This window comes from Odocoileus virginianus, chromosome 24 (assembly GCF_023699985.2).
Source record: "Odocoileus virginianus isolate 20LAN1187 ecotype Illinois chromosome 24, Ovbor_1.2, whole genome shotgun sequence".
NCBI classification, from domain to species: Eukaryota; Metazoa; Chordata; class Mammalia; order Artiodactyla; family Cervidae; genus Odocoileus; species Odocoileus virginianus.
The window spans coordinates 24,652,872-24,673,732 of record NC_069697.1 but is presented as its reverse complement, the minus strand read 5'-3'; the positions used below and the strand labels follow the sequence as shown (position 1 = coordinate 24,673,732).

The window sequence follows — 20,861 nt, the reverse complement described above, 5'->3', positions numbered from 1 at the left end:
TATAGAGGAGAGAAAGCAGATGAGAAGTGGTGACTAGAAAGTCAAAGTCAGTCTCTAGGGGGCCACGCCAGAGGGATGTAAAGTGATTTTTAGGGCAAAGGCCCAGAAAGGCTCAGGAATTTACAACGCTAGGTATCTTGGAAGACTGGAGGGAGCACAACTAAAAACATGAAAATTAGATGAAAATTTCTATAAGGAACATTTACACCCTTACTCTCCTCCCCTGCCCATTCATCCAAATGATTCCCCTCTCCTCCATCTGATTCCAAAGAAGCAGGAAGCAGAGAAACTGAAAGTCTGGGACTTAAGGATGCCAAGCACAGCAGGAGGTAAGGAAGAAGCACTGTAATGAATACAGGAAAATTAGGAGGAAGTAACCTATCAAGTCAACCCCTTTCTCCCAACCAATGTCCAGAATCAGAGGCCAGGGGTAAACCTTTCAGGAGACTACAGTGTTCCCTCTCTGGAGATATTGACCTCAATGAGACTCTTCTTTCAGTCCTTGACCAATCACCTAGTCAATGATACTCACAAGTCAATAAATACATCCTATATATGCACTTGGGCCTTCCAATATGCCTTAGTGCCTCACTCTTAAATGAAAGCAGACACAGTCAGGGACTACAGGACATTTGAGGAAAGCCCCTAATGTGAACCACAGAGACAAAACCAGACAAACTGGAAAAAAGGCATTTGGTAGAAGAGGAGAAACACAGGAAGCAGAAGAAAACTTCAAAAATTCAGGAAGATATTGAATCCATTAAGAAAAAATAGATTGCTGTCATATGTACTCAGAGAAGCAGAAGCTCTAGAGTTTTAAAAATATGAGAACTGAAATGACAAAGTCAAGAAAATCACACAGAAAGATAAAATATGGAGATAGACAGTAAAAGAGAAAAGAACTTTTAGAAGATCAAACCAAAAGTCTCAAGAGTCAACTAACAGAAGTTACAGAAAGAGAAGGAGGAAAAAAGGAGGAAAATAATAAAAACTCTAAAAAACAAAAACTTTATAGAACAGAAGGATAGACCAAAAGGATCCACTGAATGACCAACAGAAAGACAGACTATAATACTGTTTCAGAACAATGGAGGATCCAAAGACTTCCAGAGAGAAGACTAAACAAACACACCCAAAGCAGGTCATGGACAAAGGACAGAGAATCAGACAACATCAAATTTTGCCCAACACAGGACAGAGGGGAAGGGAATTCCCAGGACTGTAATGAGGGCAGTAACCATCTTCAGAGGCAAAAAGCAGCAGTGACTCTACTCAACTGAACACACAACACTGCCCGGCAACATTCAGTTCAGTTCAGTTCAGTCGCTCAGTCGTGTCCGACTCTTTGCAACCCTATGAATCGCAGCACGCCACGCCTCCCTGTCCATCACCAACTCCCGGAGTCTACCCAAACCCATGCCCATCGAGTCGGTGATGCCATCCAGCCATCTCATCCTCTGTCGTCCCCTTCTCCTCCTGCCCCCAATCCCTCCCAGCAGCAGGGTCTTTTCCAATGAGTCAACTCTTCGCATGAGGTGGCCAAAGTACTGGAGTTTCAGCTTCAGCATCAGTCCTTCTAATGAACACCCAGGACTGATCTCCTTTAGGATGGACTAGTTGGATCTCCTTGCAGTCCAAGGGACTCTCAAGAGTTTTCTCCAACACCATAGTTCAAAAGCATCAATTTTTCAGTGCTCAGCTTTCTTCACAGTCCAACTCTCACATCCATAAATGACCACTGGAAAAACCATAGCCTTGACCAGACAGATCTGGCAACATTACGATTCTGCTATTGACAGATCTACCTCCAAGTCTCTAGAGCTATTATTTCAAAATTTTCCACTCCTCTCAAATGACTGACCCATCAATCTTCTCCCTGTTTCCCTCTCACTTCAAATTTCTCATAGCAAATAAAAGCCATCCAAACTCACTCTTTCTGTCACCTGCACTCTGGAGCCCTCCCTTTCTTAAATATTTATTCAGTGTCTGGCATATATATTCCAGGCTTCCCTGGTGGCTCAGCAGTAAAGAATCCCTCTGCCAATGCAGGAGCTGCAGGAGATGTGGGTTTGATCCCTTGGTCGGGAAGATCCCCTGGAGAAGGAAATGGTAACTCACTCCAGTATGCTTGCCTGGGAAAATCCCACGGACAGAGGAGCCTGGCAGACTACAGTCCATAGGGTCACACAGAGTCATACGTAATTGAGCGTCTGAACACACACACACACACAGTAACTTTACAGTTAACTTTAAGGGTTTGCATTTCTCCGCATCCTTGCCAGACTTGTTATTGCCTGCCTTTTGATTACAGCTACCTGCATTTGTAACCTCAGTAAGCATTGCCAACATCCACGGAAGTGATACCAAATGTATGAAAGAGCTTGTGTTCTCAGCCTCAATAAGACTGTGCTGTCAAACTTCCAAATTTTTTAAACTATAGGAATAAAAATTACCTTAATATAGTTTTAGTGGAACTCCTGTATTAGTTTTGCTGTGATAAATAATGGATTCATAACTCAACTGCCTTGAGACTTCCCTGGCAGTCCAGGGGTTAAGACTTGGTGCTTCCACTGCAGGAGTGCCCTGGTTGGGGAACTAAAATCCCCCAGGCCTCCGTGGCACAGCAAACAAACAAACGTTGCTTTACAACAGAGATTTATTTCTCTTTCATGGCTTACACTGGATTAGCAATAGCTCTGATTCATGTACCTTTATTCCAACACCCAGGCTGAAGGAACAGCCCCTACTGGGGACACAACGTTCTCACTGCAGAGGGGAAAAAGCAAAAGCCAGAGAGCACCATGCACCAACTCCTAAAACTTCAGCTCAGACCTAGCATGTGGCATATCTGGTCAGATCCAGTTGACCAAAACAAGCCCTGGGGTGAGGGGGTGAGGATGTATAATCCTCCCACATGCAGGCCCTGCAAAGCGTGGGGCGATGGCTAACACTGGATGACAACCCTCACAACTGGCCACAGGCCCTTAGGATTTTGCATTCTGTTTCCCCTTAGTCTGGAGAAGGAAATGGCAACCCACTCCAGTACTCTTGCCTGGAGAATCCCAGGGACGGCGGAACCTGGTGGGCTGCCATCTATGGGGTCACACAGAGTCGGACACGACTGTAGCGACTTAGCAGCAGCAGCAGCAGTTCCCCTTAGTCCACACAGCCCACCTCACTCATCTGCTTTACCAACCTGGCCCTGTAGACGTCTGAGTTGGAACTCTTGATCTAAAGGCTTTATCTCCTCCTCCCTCATGGATACCCTCTTGATTCCCCCCTCCCATTTCTTCAACTCTCCTTCCCACTACCCCTTTATCACAGCATTTTATTATTATTATTTTTTTTATCACAGCATTTTAAATTGTCTAAACCTCTCACATGTTCCCAACTCCAGCTACCTCCTCTTCTCAACCAACCTTTTTAAAACAGCTCCACTCCGTTTCTTTCCTCTCATACTTTCCTGAGCCCAGTACCATGCAGCTTCCACCTTCAAGGCCACTGAGAATGTCCCTGCATCCAAATCTAACAGATACATCTTTATCCTGCTTGACCCCTCTGGGACCATTAGATACAGTTTGCATTCCATCTTGAAATATTTTCTTTCATTGGCTTCCACATGACTACTCCTGACCACTTGCTTAGCTCTCTTTGCCTCTCCACCTTCCTCTGGCCCTCCCTCGAGAGCCGCACAGAGTTCTATTCCAGGGCCTCTTTCATTTGTGTTCTGCACCTCTCCCTGGATACTCATCCACTCCCAGGGCTACAGGCTGGTGACTCCTCCATCCAAGAGCTCTCTTGCCAGCCCAGATCCATGATGCCCCCTGCCTAATTTGGAAGTTTCACAGGACTTCACACTCAAATGGTCCAAAAGTGGACTCATTATCAGCCTTCTCAATGTTCTCTTGTCCTCGAGTTCCCTGGTTACGTGAATGGTACCATCTTCTGAAACCTAAACTCTGAGCTCCTCCCTCCTTTTCCTCGGTTGATTTTTTTTTTCCTTTTTATTTAATCTTCAAAGGTTACTTTGTCTTTCTCATTCCAAACATCAACACAACACTAAAACCTAGATAAAGCTTTTTCTTCTGGTTGATGTAAAATTCTTTTCCTTAAAAGCACTTTAAAAAAAGTGGTAACTTTAATTAAGGATAACATCAAAAAAAAAAAAAAAAGGATAACATCACCAATTGTGGGGCAGACAGTCATTGTGGGTCTCCTGATGTAAGGCATAGAAAAGCTCTCAGCATCACTGCTGCCAAAAATGCACCACCTGAATTTAACCATGAGGAAACATCTAAATTGAGGATCATTCTACAAAACAACGTAGCCTGTAATCTTCAAAAATGTCAGTATCATGAAAATCAAGGAAAAACTAAGGAGCTGTTCCAGATTGAAGGAAACTAGAGACATTACAACCAAAAGGAACACATGATCTTAAATGGGCTCCTGGATAAGGAAGAAAAAAAAAACTACTGTAAAGAAAGTCACTGGAAGAACTGGTGGAATCTGCGAATGGCTTGATCACTGCATTGCAGTTATGGAAGAGAATGTTCTTATTCTTTGGAAACATAGGCTGAAAACATTTAGCAGCAAAGGAGCATAATATATGCACTTCCTCTCAGTTCAGCAAACAATACTATGTGTATGCACCTACAAGTTTTTTTTTTTAAATATAAAAGCTTTATTGAGATATGATTCACATACCACAAAGTTCACCCTTTTCAAGTGTACAATTTGGTGCTTTTTAGTATATTCACAAAGTTGTGCATGGATCACACTATCAAGAACATTGTCATCATCCCCAAAAGAAACTCCATATCTACTAGCAGTCACTCCCCGTGCATTTTTTTAAAGAACTGGAAAAATCTTCAAAATATTAACTGTGGTTATTTCTGGGTATTGGGATTATAGACGATTTTCATTTTCTTATTTATGTTCTTCTATATTTTTATAATATTCTGTGATAATTCCATTGACTTACACAATTCAAATAAAGATTATTTTTAAGGAACATAAAAGAAGGAATGAAAAGGCAACAAAAATTCCAATCTGTATACCAGGCTCAAGGAATGACCCCATTACATCGTGTGTGGTTTCCCAAATCCTAAAATTCACTCCCATCGAAAAGGCCTACCAGGTGACCAAGGTAGCCAATCCCGGTCATTTCTACCATGCAACCCAGCTGGCTCTGAGAGAGGGACAGGTTCAGCTAGTTCAACAAACAGCGACTGAGTATCTGCTGCCCAGCACTGCCCCAGGTGCTGTGTGTCTGCTTCACTCACTCCAGCTAACAAGTCAAGAGGGAGGCCAGTGCGTAGAATTAAGGCACATTCGCTCACTAGAGAAAAGGAAAGCTGCTTAACTCCACTCAATTGGCCCAGGGCAGCCTTCAAAGAGAAAACACTCTGACACTCCTTAAGGTGATAGAGAGCTGGTGCAGGAAAAGACTATTCTGAAAAGACCAATCTAACTGGTAATCATTAAAACACCACTTGAAAAAGTGATGGGGTGGGCCTGAAGGGAGAGTGTACCAAGGACACTGAGGAAGGTTGCCCAGGAGGAAGCCTGAATGAGGGCAAAGGGATTAGGGCACTTGCTTCTTAAAGCACTTTCAGTCAGGTTTATTCATTGTTAGAAAGTGAAAACACTGACCTCTGTGCTGTCTACCTATTACCCCACTGACTCAACCCCCAGGTTAATAGTGGTTCTAGTTCCTGTGTATACAGTGTTTCCTGCCCATCTGAAAGACTGTAAATTCCTGGGCTGGGAGAGGTCTGTTTTACCCTTCTTTAAGTAAAGCATGCATACATGCATGCTTAGGCGTGTCCAACTCTTTGCAACCCCAAGGACTGTAGCCCACTAGGCTCCTCTGTCCATGGAATTCTCCAGGAAAGAATACTGTAGTGGGTTGCCATTTCCTTCTCCAGGGGATCTTCCCAACCCAGGGATCAAACCTGTATCTCTTGCATCTCTTGCATTGGCAGACAAATTATTTACCACTGTGCCATCTAGGAAGCCCTAAAGCACCAAATACAAAGTAAGCATTCAGGAAAATATTCGTCTTCATCTTTCCCACTCTCCTTTTCCTTCCACCAAGTAGTAGTAGTAGTGGGAAAAATGAAAATTAATAGTTTTCCTGAATGCCTATTTTCTATTTGGTGCTTTACTTAAGGATTAAGACTTAGACCTCTCTCCCTCATCCAGGAATTTACAATCTAGAAAGGGAGAAAACATTACACACAAGAACTGGAGCCATTACTAACGTGGGTGTTGAGTCGACGGGGTAATAGGTAGACGGCACAGATGTCTCTTGCACAAACTTGAATAAACTGTTTCCAGGTTCTGAAAAATGATGCTGCACTTCACTCACATATGATGTGTATAAACCAAAAATCAGTATTGATGATACTTTAGAAGATATGCAAAGGGTTTTTTCTTTTTTCTTAAAAACTTTTCACCTATGATCTTACTTGGGCTTCACAGTAGTGCTAGAAATTAGCCTGACTCTCATTTTCAAGTCAAGAACCCTTGAACCAGACAGAGTGAAATTAATTTGTCCAAGATCACAAAGGTGACATCTAAGCTAGGACCTTTCCCACTACATCACTGGTCCCTTTTAAGTCTGGCATTTCTCACTACTTCTCACCACACACAAAAATAAACTGCAGCTGAGGTAAAGGCATAAAGCTGAAAATATACAACTCTAAGAATACCAGAAGGAAATACAGGGAAATATTTTTATAATATTGAGGTAGCATTTCACAAAAACCCTAAAACCACAGGCAGATTTGACTACATAAAACTTTAAAAATTCTGTTTAAAGAAAGAAACATTAAAGTGGTTAAAGATGATTCACGGCTCTACCCTCCCCCCGCCTCATCATCATTTTCACTGTTTTCCAAAATGGCCTTTGCTCTCCTGCAATTATTCCTTTCCTTGCAAATTTAAAAGTCACTTTAAGTTCCATGCAAAGTCCTGTTTTATTAAGAATTTAACTTAATCTAAAGCAAAAACTTTGTCTCTACAATATTAAGTCTTCCTATTCACAGACATGATAAAACTCCACCTAATCAAGCATTTGGGGAAGTTCCTGGTGGACCAGTGAGTGCTGAGGACATGGTGCTTTTAATGCCCTGGTCCAGATTCAATCCCTGGTCAGGTAACTAAGATCCCACAAGCCATGCGGCACAGTCAAAAATCATAATAATTAAGCCCTTTTTGCCTTCCACTAAAATAATCTGATTTTCTTAATGTGTAACTTGCAATTTCCTGTTAAATTTACGTCTATAAATGTAAACTTTTTTACTGTGAATGATATCATTCTACGATATTTTTATGGTTGATTATTGTTCTCATATTTTATTTATATGAGTTGTTTGTTAATCGCACATCTGGCGATGCAGCTGAACTCACTGGCTTTAGTGTTTTGTCAATTTGATTCTCTTTGTGAATAGATATATCATGTGAAAATACTTATTATAAAAATAGGAAAATTGGAGTTTCCTGGCGGTCCAGTGGTTAAGAATCATCTGCCAATGCAGGGGGCAGGCTATCCCTGCTCCAGGAAGATTCCACATGCTGTGGGGCAACTAAGCCCTTACACTGCAACTATTGAAGCGCACACACCCTAGAGTCCACACTCTGAAACAAGAAGCCATTGCAATGAGAAAACCATGCACTGCAACTAAAGAAAGCCCACCTGCAGAAATGGAAGACCCAGCACAGTCAAAAATAAATAAATAATAATGACTTTTGGGTGGCCAGTAGCTCTAATAGAATATTAGTTTTGATTGTAAACATTCTTTTCTTGTAACTATTTTCATAGAAATGTTTCAAATATCTTCCCACAAAACACAACTTCCACTCTAAAAAAAAGTTCAAAGATAAATGAAAAATAAGAGAAAAATATTTTAAAAATATAAGAAAAATGAAAAGTTAGTGTAACATGGAGAAGATTTCTCCCAATCAATACAAAATAGACAAACGATCTACTTTTTCCTTAACAGGCAAGAGATGTGAACAGGCAGTTTATAAAAACAATTAAAATGATCAAAAAGCAACAAGAGATGCTCAACTTCACTATTAATGATATGCAAATTAAAATAATGAAATTATTATTTTTTACCTATCAAGTTGGCAACCGTATAAAAAATTCATAGCATCCAGTATTGCCAAGACTGCAGGAACTAGGCACTTTCACACATGGCTCTGAATGTGTACTGTTACAAACCCCTGAAACTCAATTTCACAGGACCTATTAAAATTTTAAATGCCCATTTCCTACCTATAACTCTATCTATAAAAACAAAAGGATCACTATTAAGGATGTTCATTACAGCATGGTTTATAAAACAAAAAAACTGGAACTAACCTGAATGTTCATTGAGGATGGGCCTAGACAAATTAAAATACAAATTGCTGGAATACTGAAACAATTTTTAAAATGTGAAACTAAAAAAATAAAATAAAATAAAACAATAAAATGTGAAACTACTTAGAAGATGTGTAAAACACTTTTGTCTGGGCCACTGTGGTGCTCAAAAATTAAATCTGGAGGAAAAAAAGTTTTTTGTTTTTTTTTTAAGTTTTTATGAACATAGATAAAAGCCTGGTGGTATACACAACAAACTGATAAAAGTGACTACCTTCAGGAGCATGAAGTAGCATACAGATGGCAAAATTTTTTTTTTTTGCCTTTTAATTTTTTTGTGCTGTGTGGATTTATTAAAATAAGCATGAGCTTTTCTTTTTTAAGTATTTATTGGCTAAATCAGGTGTTAGTTGCAGTAGCCCGCTAAGGAGTTGCAGCACACGGGCTTAACTGCCCAGTGGTATGTGGGATCTTAGTTCCTCCACCAAGTATAGAACTCATATCCTACCCGCTTCCCATTATAAAGCAGATTCTTAATCACCGGACCACCAGGGAAGTCCCTGAGCTATTTTTTTTTCTTAATTAAAGATTTATTTCGATAATCTCACTCAACTGTATCTGTTCTATGATGATCTTAAGACCACAAAAATTTGCTGTCAATTGGTAAAAGAAAAATGGAGTGCTCACAGAAATGAAATCCATGTACATAAAGTGGCTGGAAATTGTCTTCAATCATAAAGTTTTTTTTCTTTAGGCATCTCCCTTAATTCCCCTACACTCGCAACCTGACAGCACCTAAATAAAATGGCCATTTCCTTCCATCAAGTACATTAATGCATAGTCCACCTCTAGCAGAAAGTGAAAACGTTAGTCCCTCAGTTGCATCCAACTCTCTGCAACCTCATGGACTGTGGCCCGCCAGGCTCCTCCATCCATGGGAATTATCCAGGTAAGAATGCTGGAGCGGGTTGCCATTTCCTTCTTCAGGCGATCTTCCCAACCCAGGGATAGAACCCAGATCTCTTGCATTGCAGGCAGATATTTTTACCCTCTGAGTCACTGGGGAAGCCCATCTTTAGCAGGAAAGTTGGGAACAGAATTTAAAGAAAGGCTCAAGTTTTCCTAATGTAGCCGGGCCAACGGGCCACCCTGCATTGCCAAATCTCCAACAAGACAGCAGTTTCCTACTGAGGAGAGCCCTATGCCTTTTCGGGGAGGAAGCCAAAGTTAGATGCTAGATGGTCTAGAAATAAAGGTGTAAGCGTTATCAGGAAATAAAAAACTCAACATTCAAAAAACTAAGATCAAAAAGAGACTCAGATGTATAGAACAGACTTGTGGACTCTGGGAGAAGGCGAGGGTGGGATGTTTCAAGAGAACAGCATTGAAACATGTATATTATCTAGGGTGAAACAGATCACCAGCCCAGGTTGGATACATGAGACAAGTGCTCCGGCCTGGTGCACTGGGAAGACCCAGAAGGATCGGGTGGAGAGGGAGGTGGGAGGGGGGACTGGGATGGGGAATACATGTAAATCCATGGCTAATTCATTTCAATGTATGACAAAAACTACTGTAATGATGTAAAGTAATTAGCCTCCAACTAATAAAAATAAATGGAAAAAAAAAAAAAAAACTAAGATCATGGCATCCAGTCCCATCACTTCATAGCCAACAGATGAGGAAACAATGGAAATAGTGACAAACTTTATTTTCTTGGGCTCCAAAATCACTGCAGATGGTGACTGCAGCCATGAAATTAAAAGATGTTTGCTCCCTGGAAGAAAAGCTATAACCAGTCTGTACAGCATATTAAAAGGCAAAGACATACTTTGCCAACAAAGATCCGTCTAGTCAAAGCTGTGGTTTTTCCAGTAGTCATGTATGGATGTAAGAGTTGAACCGAAGGCTGAGCGCTGAAGAATTGATGCTTTTGAACTGCAGTGTTGGAGAAGACTCTTGAGAATCCCTTGGACTGCAAGGGGATCCAACCAGTCAACTCTAAAGGAAATCAATCCTGAATATTCATTGCAGGGACTGATGCTGAAGCTGAAGCTCCAGCACTTTGGCCACCTGAAGCGAAGAGCCGACTCTTTAGAAAAGACCTTGATGCTGGGAAAGACTGAAGGCAGAGGGGACGACACAAGATGAAATAGTTTGACGGCATCACGGACTCAACAGACATGAGTCTGGGCAAGTTCTACGAGATAATGAAGGACAGGAAGGCTGGCGTGCTTAAGTCCATGGGGTCCCAAAGAGTCGGACACGACTGAGCGACTGAACAACAGGAGAGTCCTATGCATTTTCGGAGGTGAGAAAGCCAATATTACATACTGGACGGTCTAGAAATAAAGGCAGAAGCCGTATGAGGAAATCAAAGGCTTCGGAGTGCGCCGAACATGCCAGGGAATCCTTTCTCAGACTGGAGTTGAGTGTACTCAGCAAGAGCGTGCAAAAAACTTAACTCCCCTCCCAGCTGACAGGCGGCCCTCGGAATCTGCAGATCTGCGCCTGATGGACAGCTCGTGTAAAGATGATCCCGACAGAGCTACGTGAAAGGCCTCGTACGAACTATTCTGGCACTATTTGGGACTCCAGGCTCATAAGCGACAAGGAGAACATCTGCGAGGAAAGGAGAGTGATGACGCTTCTTCAAGGAGTCCTAACCAACTCACCTAGCAAAACCCTCAACAAACACTCGGCACACCAACATTTCAGGGCCTTCTTTCCTGCCCAGAATCAAGATGGCCACGGGGGCGCGCCCGCAACACGGCGCACGCGCCGTACCGCCGGTCCTCCCTCTTCCCGTCCTTCAGCGCGCCGCCGGCACTGCCCACTCACCAGCTGCACTCCCTCGGTGCGCCCTCAGCCTCACCCCCTTTCTGTCTGCCCCCGCCCGGAAGTGGATAGTGCTGCATTGAGGAGAGGACGGAGGGGGAGGGGAAGTGCTTCCGGGGAAACAGGCCCCGGGTTGGTGTTTGTAAACTTGCCTCGGTCCCGGCGGGGGCAGCGGCGGCCACGGGGTTGGCACGGAGTGCTGCGGCCTGGAGGAGGCGCCGCGCAGCGGGGGAGACAGCGGGAGGCCGCGCCTGGCAGGTAAGAGCACGCCCCAGGGAGCGCAGCGTTGTGGAGGCAGGCGGCAGCGCTCCAGCAACTCGCAGGCCGTGGGGCTCCGCGCGGGAAGGGGGAGGGGAGGGAAGAAGGGGCCCGGGGCGAAGGGAGGGTGGTCCAGAGGAGAGGTAGGGGCTGCGCGCACACCGCTGTGCAGTCGCGTCACCGGCCGGACTTGGGGGTTTGCTCGGAAGGGACGCGGGCGCGAGCACGCACCTTGCGCGCTCCTGGGCTCTCTTCTCCGGGTGCGTGCGGCGGGCTCAGCGGCTGGCTGGCTGGCTGGCGGCTGGCTGGCTGGCTGACTGACTGACTGGAGAGAGGGAGGGAAGATGGGAGGGAACGCGCAGCGTTGGGCTTCGCCTCCTTGTCTTCCACCTCCGCAGAGAGTTTACGTACCTTGGGGCGGTCTCGGAGAATGCACACGTGTGGGCCGGCCTGGGCTCGTACTGCCGGTCCGGTTTCTGTCTGCTGCTGAAGCGCCCAGCGTTAACCCCTGAGCTTTTCTCCACCCGACTTCTGGTCGCCTTAATAGAGTGCGAGCTTCGCGGGCCGGCCCACTGGACACAAAAGCCCCAGAGGGCCTCCGCCCCCTTCTTCCAGTCCTAAATTGGCAAATCCTAGTAATTGGCCTGCTGCAGTGCCTCCACTAGAGGCCGAAGTTACTTTTGCTCCTATCGGTGGCCTGGAGACCAGTTTCTTCTCATGACCTAGAAAGAAAACTGATGTCTTCGTTTAGAGTCGCACAGAGAGCGCCTGGCAAAAGAGTTCAGCCCACTGAAGGTTGTATGGCCTGAGGATGTTGCACCTAACAGCTCCGTTTCCCTTTCTGGTTTCAGGTTTCTGAAACAGATCGTGAATTTCATTCAGAGTATTCAGCTGGAGAACCAAGACTGGCAGACTTTTTCTTCACACAATAGGCAGGAGCCAAGCAGAGACCAGGGATTCTTGGAACATCTATCTTTACTTTGGAGGACACTAAATTCTACTTGAAGACAAAGGCACTTCAGTATGGCAGCAGGACTGAAGGGACACGAAAGAGTTGTTACAGTGATTTGGTGACAGTTCTTCAAACAACAGTGTCTTAAGGAAAGGTGGAGCAAGAAACTCGAACTTTTTGAGTTGCATTAAGTGAGAAATCAGCATGGCTCAGGTAAAAAGCTCTAGAGTCCTCCTCCTTCAAGATCACTGGGAAGCGTGTTTGCAGTTTCACTCTTGAATGCTGCCTTAGTCAACATATTGACCAACCCAGTGAGCCAAGCTCTGTATTAAACACCAGGGGGAGATCTAGAGGAAGGAAAGGAGACAGGCCACAGCCCCTGCCTTCAGGGAGCTTCCAGTCAAATGAAGGAGGTAGGCTATACTGCATCACAGGCCCTGATGGGACATTTACAAAGCAACATGTACGCAGTTTACACTTGGTACAATAACTTTTGAGGGGCATGAGGGAGTAAACAGTCTGGTGAATGCTTCGTTTGTTTTTTTTTCAACAGGAATTTTTAGAGCTCCTGTTACATGCAAGGCATTGTGCTGGGGATACAAAGATGAATAAAATTGACCCTGACCCCAGCAGGCTTCCAGGCTAGTTGGGTTGGGATTGGGGGAGATGAAGAGACAATCTGTTATTTATCTTTATATACACAACACTGTGTGGTGGCTGGCTAGTATTACAGACTCAATGAGTCTGTTGATTGAAGGAATATGCAATCATGGAGGTATGTACACCATAGAGGAGGGAATGAGCCTTCTGCCAGGATGAAAAAAGAAGTTGAAGCTGGAAGGATGTATAGGATTTCGTTAGATAAACAAGTAGAACAGGGCATTCAGACAAGGACAATGGCATGGGCAGAGACTTAGAGTCCTGGGAGGATATGGTGAGGTGGAGAGTACTGCCGGTAGTTTGCTAGTTAAGGAGGAAAGGATTGGGGTTGGGGGGCAGATGGTTAAAGACAGGAGATAGTGATAGACGGCCATGTTAGGGTGAGGGAGTTGTTTCCTGGAGAAGTAAGCTGAGTGTGACTGAAGGGCTTTTTATGCCTTGCTGAGGAATTAGACTTTATTCCATAAGGAATGGGGACTCTGAAAAGTGTTAAGCAGGAGAGTGACATAAGATCAGTGTATTTGGAAGGTAGTTGTCCTTCCAAATCCCCCTTGGAATACAAGATGGATTGAAGAGACAGGATGGCTCAACAGGTTATTGTAGTTATCTGGAAAGAAAAGCGTCTGTAGCATCCCCGGAGCTTTTGCCAGCTTCCTTCCAGGGACCCTACCTTACCAGCCTCACCAGGAAGAAATCACTGGCTTTCTTCCAGCTGTATGCATAGCTTCCTTCTTTTCCATACAGAGGAGGAGCCAGGCAGTTTCTTCTTCCTTTGTTTGCAACCCACTTCACAGCATCCTGTTCACTCTAGCTCTGAGAAGACTGCTTTTTCCTAACTGCTAACTTGGTACTGGGGTGCTGCTTTTGCATGTTAACTTAACTCATCAACCCTGTGAGGGTAGATACTGTGGTAAACGTTTTGCATTTAAGGAAACTGAGGCTTAAGGAGGTGGAGTAAACTGCCTTAGATTGTACAATGCAAACAGCAGAGTTAAGTCTTGCTTCCAGACCTTTCCCTCCAAAGTCCTTGAAGATGAAAGAGGGGGTTCCTGGGATGTACTGGTCACCTGAAAGGAATTTCTTTTTAAATCACTTGTGGAAGTTTGCTGTCCAACTGTTCTTAAAAGTGTTTCTTCGGTAAGAAAAGGATATTGTCTAGTGCTGGCTAGACAAAGTCAGTTTGAAGAATGTAGCGATTTTCCTAAACATCCCTTACTTAAGTAATTTTTAAACTATGTATAGCAAGGACTGTGAAAAATATGAATATGCACACATGAATGGTGAAGATGGGGAGGAGGAAGAAAAATTGTATATTCAACTCCAAAATTCTCCCAAGTAGTTTAATTTTTATCTTTGTTATAAAATACAAAATTTTTATATTTGACAACACTTAGAGAATTTTAAATCTAAAGGGAGAAATGACCTAATTTTACTGATACATGTTTGTAGAGCTTAATAGACTATACATTTGGCACCAGTGAGATCTGCCAGCCAGAAGCGGGTTCTGTGTAGCTAAGTGTCATCAAGAGAGAAGAAAGTTCCCCTAGAAATCTCCCATGTCAGTGGGTCAACAGGATGGACTCTTGGTATTTCTAAGCCTCATGTGGCTTCAAAGTAATATATAGATACACACTTTACCCAGCACAGTGCTGATGACAAAAGTGTCAGTAGCATCTGATGATTCTCTTGGTCTGTGTCTGAATGCTGACACTTGACAAAATGAATAACTGGTCCTGGTGAGATGGGTTAGGGAGGACTCTCGAAGGAAGCAGGGCTTTGTGGTAAAGAGGGACGCTCCTTGGAGAGAAGCCGCACGTTAGTAGCTGGGTGTTTAAGGTAGCTCTTTGGAAATTGGCAGTCTGTTTTTGCCCTGCCCTGCCAGGTGACCTGACACCTCATCTCCTTTCAACTTAGGCAAGTCTCCTGGCTTGTGAAGGCCTAGCAGGTGTGAGTTTGGTTCCCACTGCAGCCAGCAAGAAGATGATGCTGAGCCAGATTGCCAGCAAGCAGGCCGAGAATGGAGAGCGGGCAGGTAGCCCTGATGTGCTGAGGTGCTCGAGTCAGGTACAGCACTTGAGTCCATTGCGGCACCTGGGGGTCGGGTGGCCCAGGCTCTCTGCCAGGAGATGCCCAGCTTTGATCCTCAGTGCTTCTGTTTAGGGAAGTGGGAAAGGGGTACAGCTGGGCCATGAGTGTGGGTATTTTAGAGGGTACAGGAAAGGAAGGTCTTTTCTGTACAACAGCTCGTTAAAACCAAGGTACTTGGAGAGGAGATGGATGCGCACTTTCTCTAAAGCTCTGGGCAGGTGATTCACAAGTTGTCTCAAAGCACCTTTTCGGCCTCCTGTCTTGTGTTCTGAGATTGACTGTGCATTTAGATTTGATTTGTATTTAAAGGGCCACCGAAAAGACAGTGATAAATCCCGGAGCCGCAAAGACGATGACAGCTTGGCTGAGGCCTCTCATTCAAAAAAGACTGTTAAAAAGGCAGGTAATGGGGAATTCCTTGGCAGTCCAATGATTAGGACTCCACGTTTTCATTGTTGAGCGCTCGGGTTCATTCCCTGGTCAGGGAACTGAGATCCCACAAGCCACGCAGAGCAGCCAAAAAAGAAGAAGAAAAAGGCAGATAATGGGGAAACCCCCAGACTGGTTCAGTTTGGGGAATAAGGTAGCTCTCCTTTCTTCCCTCTCTGGCTCAGCCCTGAGCTCTCCTCACAGCTGGTGAGTTGAGTCACCCTGGCTTCATCCAGAAACCACTTTGGCAATTGATCTCTGCCCTCTGTGAAACATCCTTGGTAAGGGGAGGGTCGGGGGAACATGAAGTCCTGTGACAGAGGGGCAGGCAGTCTCCCTCTAAGGTCAGTTCAGAGTGTGAGGTTTGACCAAGCAGACAGCTTGCTCACCCTACCTCCTTCGTCCAAGGGTCTGTTAACTCTGAGGGTTATGGGAGATGACAGCGTCAGAGAAGTTACTTTGTCCAGCAGGGCCAGGGCAGAATGGAGGCAAGAAGCGGGCAGAGGGATAGGATAGCCTCATGACGTGCCTGACTCTTGCCCCCAGGTGGTGGTAGTGGAACAAAATGGGTCTTTTCAAGTAAAGATTCCCAAAAATTTTGTTTGTGAACACTGCTTTGGAGCCTTTAGGAGCAGTTATCACCTCAAGAGGCACATCCTTATTCATACCGGTAAGTCTCTTGCTCACATTCAGAGGGGGAGCATAGTCCATAGTTTGTATTATGTTTGTGTGTAGCTCCTATTGGGTTTATTTTAAGGAGCAAGTATTAGAAATAAGGGAAGAAAGTAAGTGAATGAGGCAGAAGAGATTGTTTGTATCTGGTGTTGCTGAGACCAGCAGCTTCGGGGACCTTTCCCCTTTAGCACATTACTAAAAGGTAAAGATTTTTGGGAAGATACCTGGAGTGAGGTCCCTGCCGTCTATACCTCCTGATGCTCCCTTCTCTCTGATTGGGCCAGGTGAGAAGCCATTTGAGTGTGACATATGTGATATGCGTTTCATCCAGAAGTACCACCTGGAGCGTCACAAGCGTGTACACAGTGGGGAAAAACCCTACCAGTGTGAACGGTGTCACCAGGTAAGCTCACGTGTCATGCAGTCACACCCACGCACAAACTTCCTTCCCCAAGAGCCAGGGCTTGCCCCCACTCCCTGCCTGACAAGGGGCCACCTCGCATTCCTGGCCGTGATGGTGTTAGTACTTGGGGGCGAGGTATATCTTTCTGGTCCCTCAGGGAGGGACCATTAGAATAATTGTAATAATAATAATAGCGTTTCTTGAGTACTTACTGTGTACCAGGCACAGTGAGAGCATATATAACGTTACCTTCACATTAACTCTGTGAGGTAGCTGTGTTGCCTTCATTTCACCCATGGGGAGATTGAGATTTAGAGAGGTTGAGTTTCCCAAGGATACAGCAGATCAGGGATAGAGACGCATTGACTGGAACTTCAGAACAGGTACACTTAGGAGGAAGAGATAAAAATCCCTGCCCTGGGGGAGCGGTCAATACCTGATGTGTTGTGACTGTAAAATCCAGGACCAAAACAAGACAAGAACAAGAGATGAGAAATGATGACAATGAACACTTTCTGGACACTTGACTGGGTCTCAAGCTTTGCCCCACGCTCTCAGATTCTGTCTGCAGAACCCTAGAACGAAAGCTCTGTGGGGCAGGGCCTTTGTCCCTCCGGTTTTCCGCTCTGTCCTCAGCCCCAGGAACTGTACCTGCCTTGAGATACTGAATAAATGCTTGATAAATGAAGCAGCCGCTCTGTGAGTAGGTACCTTTAGCCCCATTTTACAGATGAGTGGACACATTCAGGGCTGAGACAGCTTGCCCAAGGTTGCATGGCTACTGTGCGCTAGGCCAGGATTGAGACTTCAGAGCTGTGTTCCTAACCACTGTGCACTCATGCTGTCTGTGTACATGCCAGGGGAATGTAGAATGGGACGTGCGCCTCTCCCATTTGGGAAAGACAACGCTAGCCAATAGGTAACCAAGTTTCTTCTCTCAGGCACTTAACCCTCCATTTCTTCTCAGTGTTTTTCTCGGACAGATCGATTACTCAGACACAAACGGATGTGCCAAGGGTGCCAGTCCAAGACTTCCGACGGGCAGTTTTCTCTCTAGGCGCAGGGGCCCCGGGTGGTGGGAGTGATCAGAAGAATCCACCGAAGAGTGCAGCCCCTCTGGTCTGATGGTCCCACCACCACCCCGTCTGTACCTGTCTCCCTCCTGGAGGAGTGGACCCAGGAGACCGGAAGAGTGCATCAGGGGACGGCAGGCCCCAGAGCTTCAGCTCTGTAAATAATCTGAGACTCTGAGTATCTCGGGGAAGTTCCTTCAGCATTCCTGGGTAGGGAAGCTAGTCCCCAGACCCTTGGCTGAGGTCGCAGGTGGGGACTCAAGGTACAGGACCAAGACTGAAGTGTGGTTCCCACAACCCTGGACTCCCGCTGGCAGCTGAAATGGAAGAGACTGGGGAGAGGGATTTGTTTGTTCTGTTCTCGTTTTTGTTTATCGAAAAGCAGTTTCAACAGGTGCACTGTGGAAATAGGTAATATGGAGGTATAGAGTCCTGGTCAAAGCAGGGATTATGGCTGGTCCAGCCCTCCCCCAAATTGAGTTTTTAGTTGCAGTTGATCCTTGATGTTCCACAGCCCTGTACCTCACCTCCTGTTTGAAGGAGAACAGGATCAGGGATGGCAGCTGTGCTTACTTTGGCCTCCTTATACACTGTAAGGACAAAAGGAAGAGCAGTGGGAGGAGCAGACAAGGGCTGGATCCAGGAAGAGTAGGCAGGTACCTCTCATTTCCTTCAGGGAAGAGCAGGAGTTGTGGCCCAGGCTATTGCAGTGGCCGGTGCCACACTGGTACCTAATGGGGTCAGCTCAAGTGCCTTTTGGAGGAAACTTGGGTGAGAGTGGCCCTTGAAGCCCCTTCCCTTTCTCTCTTTGGGTAGTTGATCTTGGAGATAGTTTTTGGCTACCTCGCTGATACTGACTGACTCCTAAGCCAGACAGAGGTGTTGAGCAGGGAGTCATGGATGTTACAGTGGGTTCTTTCTTCTTGTGCCCTCTTAGGAACCACCCAAGACTAGCCCCAAGTTGGGTGACAGCTGTTCAAGAAACAAAGGAATTTGGTGTCCCCTGACGTGACTGTTGAACAGCATGAACTGTTCTCCTCACTCACGTCCTATCACTATATTCAGGTAGAGGAGATAAGGGTCTAGCTTTTGGTCCCAAAGGAAAAGATCTTGGCTTCCTTCTTGATGGCCATCCCTACGCAACAAAGAACTGTGGGGGTGGTGGGGGCGTGCTGTGGAGAAAACACCGAAGAAGAAACCTAATGTAGGTTTTACTCTTTAACTGTATTCTTTGCTCTTCTCTGCTCCAACACCACCACCTTATCTACACCCTCCCCAGAAGTGGTCAGGGGTGTGTGTGTGAGCATGTGTGTGGTATGTGAGTGTTCGTGTTTGTATGCTTGGAGATGGCATATTATTGAGCCAAACCCTTCTCTAGCCCCAGCTTAGGAGGACGAGCATGAAGCAGCTTCTCCTTACTGACCCTCCCCCAAAACCTGAAGGCCTGAACCTTGAGGTTTGAGAGGAGCTGAAGAACTCAGCTTGAGGGGCCTGGAGGGCTTCACTTTGGAGGGTTTTTTTAAGATTGATTCAACAGACTGCTGGTTAGGATGTTGCTTACCCAAGCCAGGGCTTGTGAATATGAATTTTCTAAAGTGAAATAAAAACCCTCTTTCTTCCTGCTAAGGAAAGGATCCTTATGGGAGGTTCCGAGGGTTTGGTTGACTCCCAGGTTGTGGGCTGTCCTGACCTATGGGGGTGTGGTGAGTAATTAGAGAAGAATCGTGGAGACTTGGTGCACGTGACCAGGCTGTCAGTGGGGGGTCTGAGATGGCAGTCTGCAGGAAGTGATTTCCTTTCACAGAAAAGGTAGGCAACAGCACACTCCTGTTACCTCTTCTGAAGGAAATGGTGGGGAGCGGGGATGGGGGGGTGTCTCCATACCTCTGAGGTGTGAGGATTTGGGGAAAAGAAAGGAAGCATGACACCCTTTAGCTCTTCCCTGACAGCATCTGAGATCCTATGGGGAAACGCTGGGGAACGCGCCTGCAGCCTGTTCTCTCCTAGTTTTGTGTTGGCACGTTTGACATGGTCCAGAAACTAGATGGCGAGTCCTGAAACCAGCCCTTGGTCCCTGCAAGTTGGGCCTCTTTCTGCATGTGAGCCAGCCCCTGTCTGTTAGAGAGCTCCGCTGGGGGCTGGGGTTTGTCTGGGACACATTTAGAAAACTGCCCTTCCAAACGGTGCTTTTGAAAGTGGAAGACTTTGCTCCCTGCCACCTGCAACTAGGCAGTTTAGGATTGGGGGTGTGTGTGGAGAGAATCACATTAGTGAGGTGTGCCCTTGCATGTGCAAATGTGTGTTTAGGTCCGAATGTGCCCTAGCCCCCTGCAGGCCTCATCTTCCTGCTTTAGTGTGTGGGGGAGAGGGAACTTCTAAGCATATGTGCAGAGAGCCATACCAGAACCACCCCTGCCGAGGACTGGGTGAGTGGAAACTCAGGAGCAGGTGGTTAGCTTAGTTGTCCAGGTGCTGATGTTCATGAGGCTGTGGGTTTGTGAGGAGAGGGGAACCGAGAGGCAAAAGGAGTGACTGCGCCCAAGAGTCCCACTTACACCCCAGGGAGATCACAGGCCACTGCAAAGGCTCCTGGGCCCGACATTCCACCCCTCTACTGGGTGGGGTCTAGCACTGGAAAGATGCCTCAGGTGTGTCTGGAGTGAAGGGGATGGCGGTGGGGCCAGCTCTTAAGAGACCAGGACATGAGATTCGGGGACCTGGGAAAGAGTAGCGCAAATTCCTGGGTGAGCTGCTGGACTGGGCCCCACCAGCCCTGCCCTTCCCAGCACCTCAAGTCTTCTCCGTCCACCCCACCTCCAACAACCTCTTGTCATCACTTAGCTACTGATTGTGCCCCATGGCTTGACATTGGAGGGTTAAATGAGGTGTGGGGTCCCACCACAATGTTTAACCCTCTCCCCAGATGTTCTCTGCCTCTATGTGGCCCTGGGGCTTTTATCTTAATCCCTCTCACCCCACCCTTCCTCTCCACCTTTTTTTTTTTTTTAATATACTTATTTTGCTATTAGGGGAGGGAACTATCAAATGAACAAGATCACTTTTAAATGGTAGTTTTTATAAGATGTTATAAACTTGTATCTTTTTACCATTAAA

The 20,861-nt window shown here is 45.7% G+C and overlaps 2 protein-coding genes across 7 annotated transcripts in view; one reads left to right on the top strand and one right to left on the bottom strand.

Annotated features, from left to right (window-relative positions):
* The window catches only part of CSAD (cysteine sulfinic acid decarboxylase), a 27,670-nt gene extending 15,713 nt beyond the window's left edge, over positions 1–11,957 (bottom strand). The window contains exons 1-2 of one of the 4 annotated variants that reach the window (XM_020895048.2): positions 11,879–11,957; positions 11,699–11,792 (exon numbers count right to left, since the gene is read on the bottom strand). The gene's annotated coding sequence lies outside the window, so the exon portion shown is untranslated. Of the gene's footprint in view, positions 1–11,046; positions 11,155–11,212; positions 11,272–11,361; positions 11,445–11,698; positions 11,793–11,878 lie in introns of those variants that run through there. The other 3 variants (XM_020895050.2, XM_020895051.2, XM_020895047.2) reach the window with 3 other exon arrangements.
* Positions 11,379–20,861, top strand: ZNF740 (zinc finger protein 740). Of its 3 annotated transcripts, none has more exons than XM_020895059.2 (7): positions 11,379–11,467; positions 12,319–12,632; positions 14,994–15,143; positions 15,477–15,566; positions 16,143–16,266; positions 16,556–16,674; positions 17,642–20,861. In XM_020895059.2, exons 2-7 carry the CDS (start codon positions 12,624–12,626, stop codon positions 17,729–17,731), a joined length of 582 nt encoding a protein of 193 aa, XP_020750718.1. In that variant the 5' UTR covers positions 11,379–11,467; positions 12,319–12,623; the 3' UTR covers positions 17,732–20,861. The 3 variants fall into 3 exon arrangements, with proteins under 3 accessions (XP_020750718.1, XP_020750716.2, XP_020750719.1); XM_020895057.2 differs by having other exon boundaries at positions 12,319–12,832; XM_020895060.2 differs by lacking the exon at positions 17,642–20,861 and adding an exon at positions 17,138–17,362.

Bases quoted from the DNA above. Each gene is read 5' to 3' on its own strand.
- ZNF740 (XM_020895059.2), top strand. The intron at 15,567-16,142 runs GCAGGTAATGGG...TCTTGCCCCCAG, and splicing joins CAAAAAAGACTGTTAAAAAG to GTGGTGGTAGTGGAACAAAA. The intron at 16,675-17,641 runs GTAAGCTCACGT...ATTTCTTCTCAG, and splicing joins AGTGTGAACGGTGTCACCAG to TGTTTTTCTCGGACAGATCG.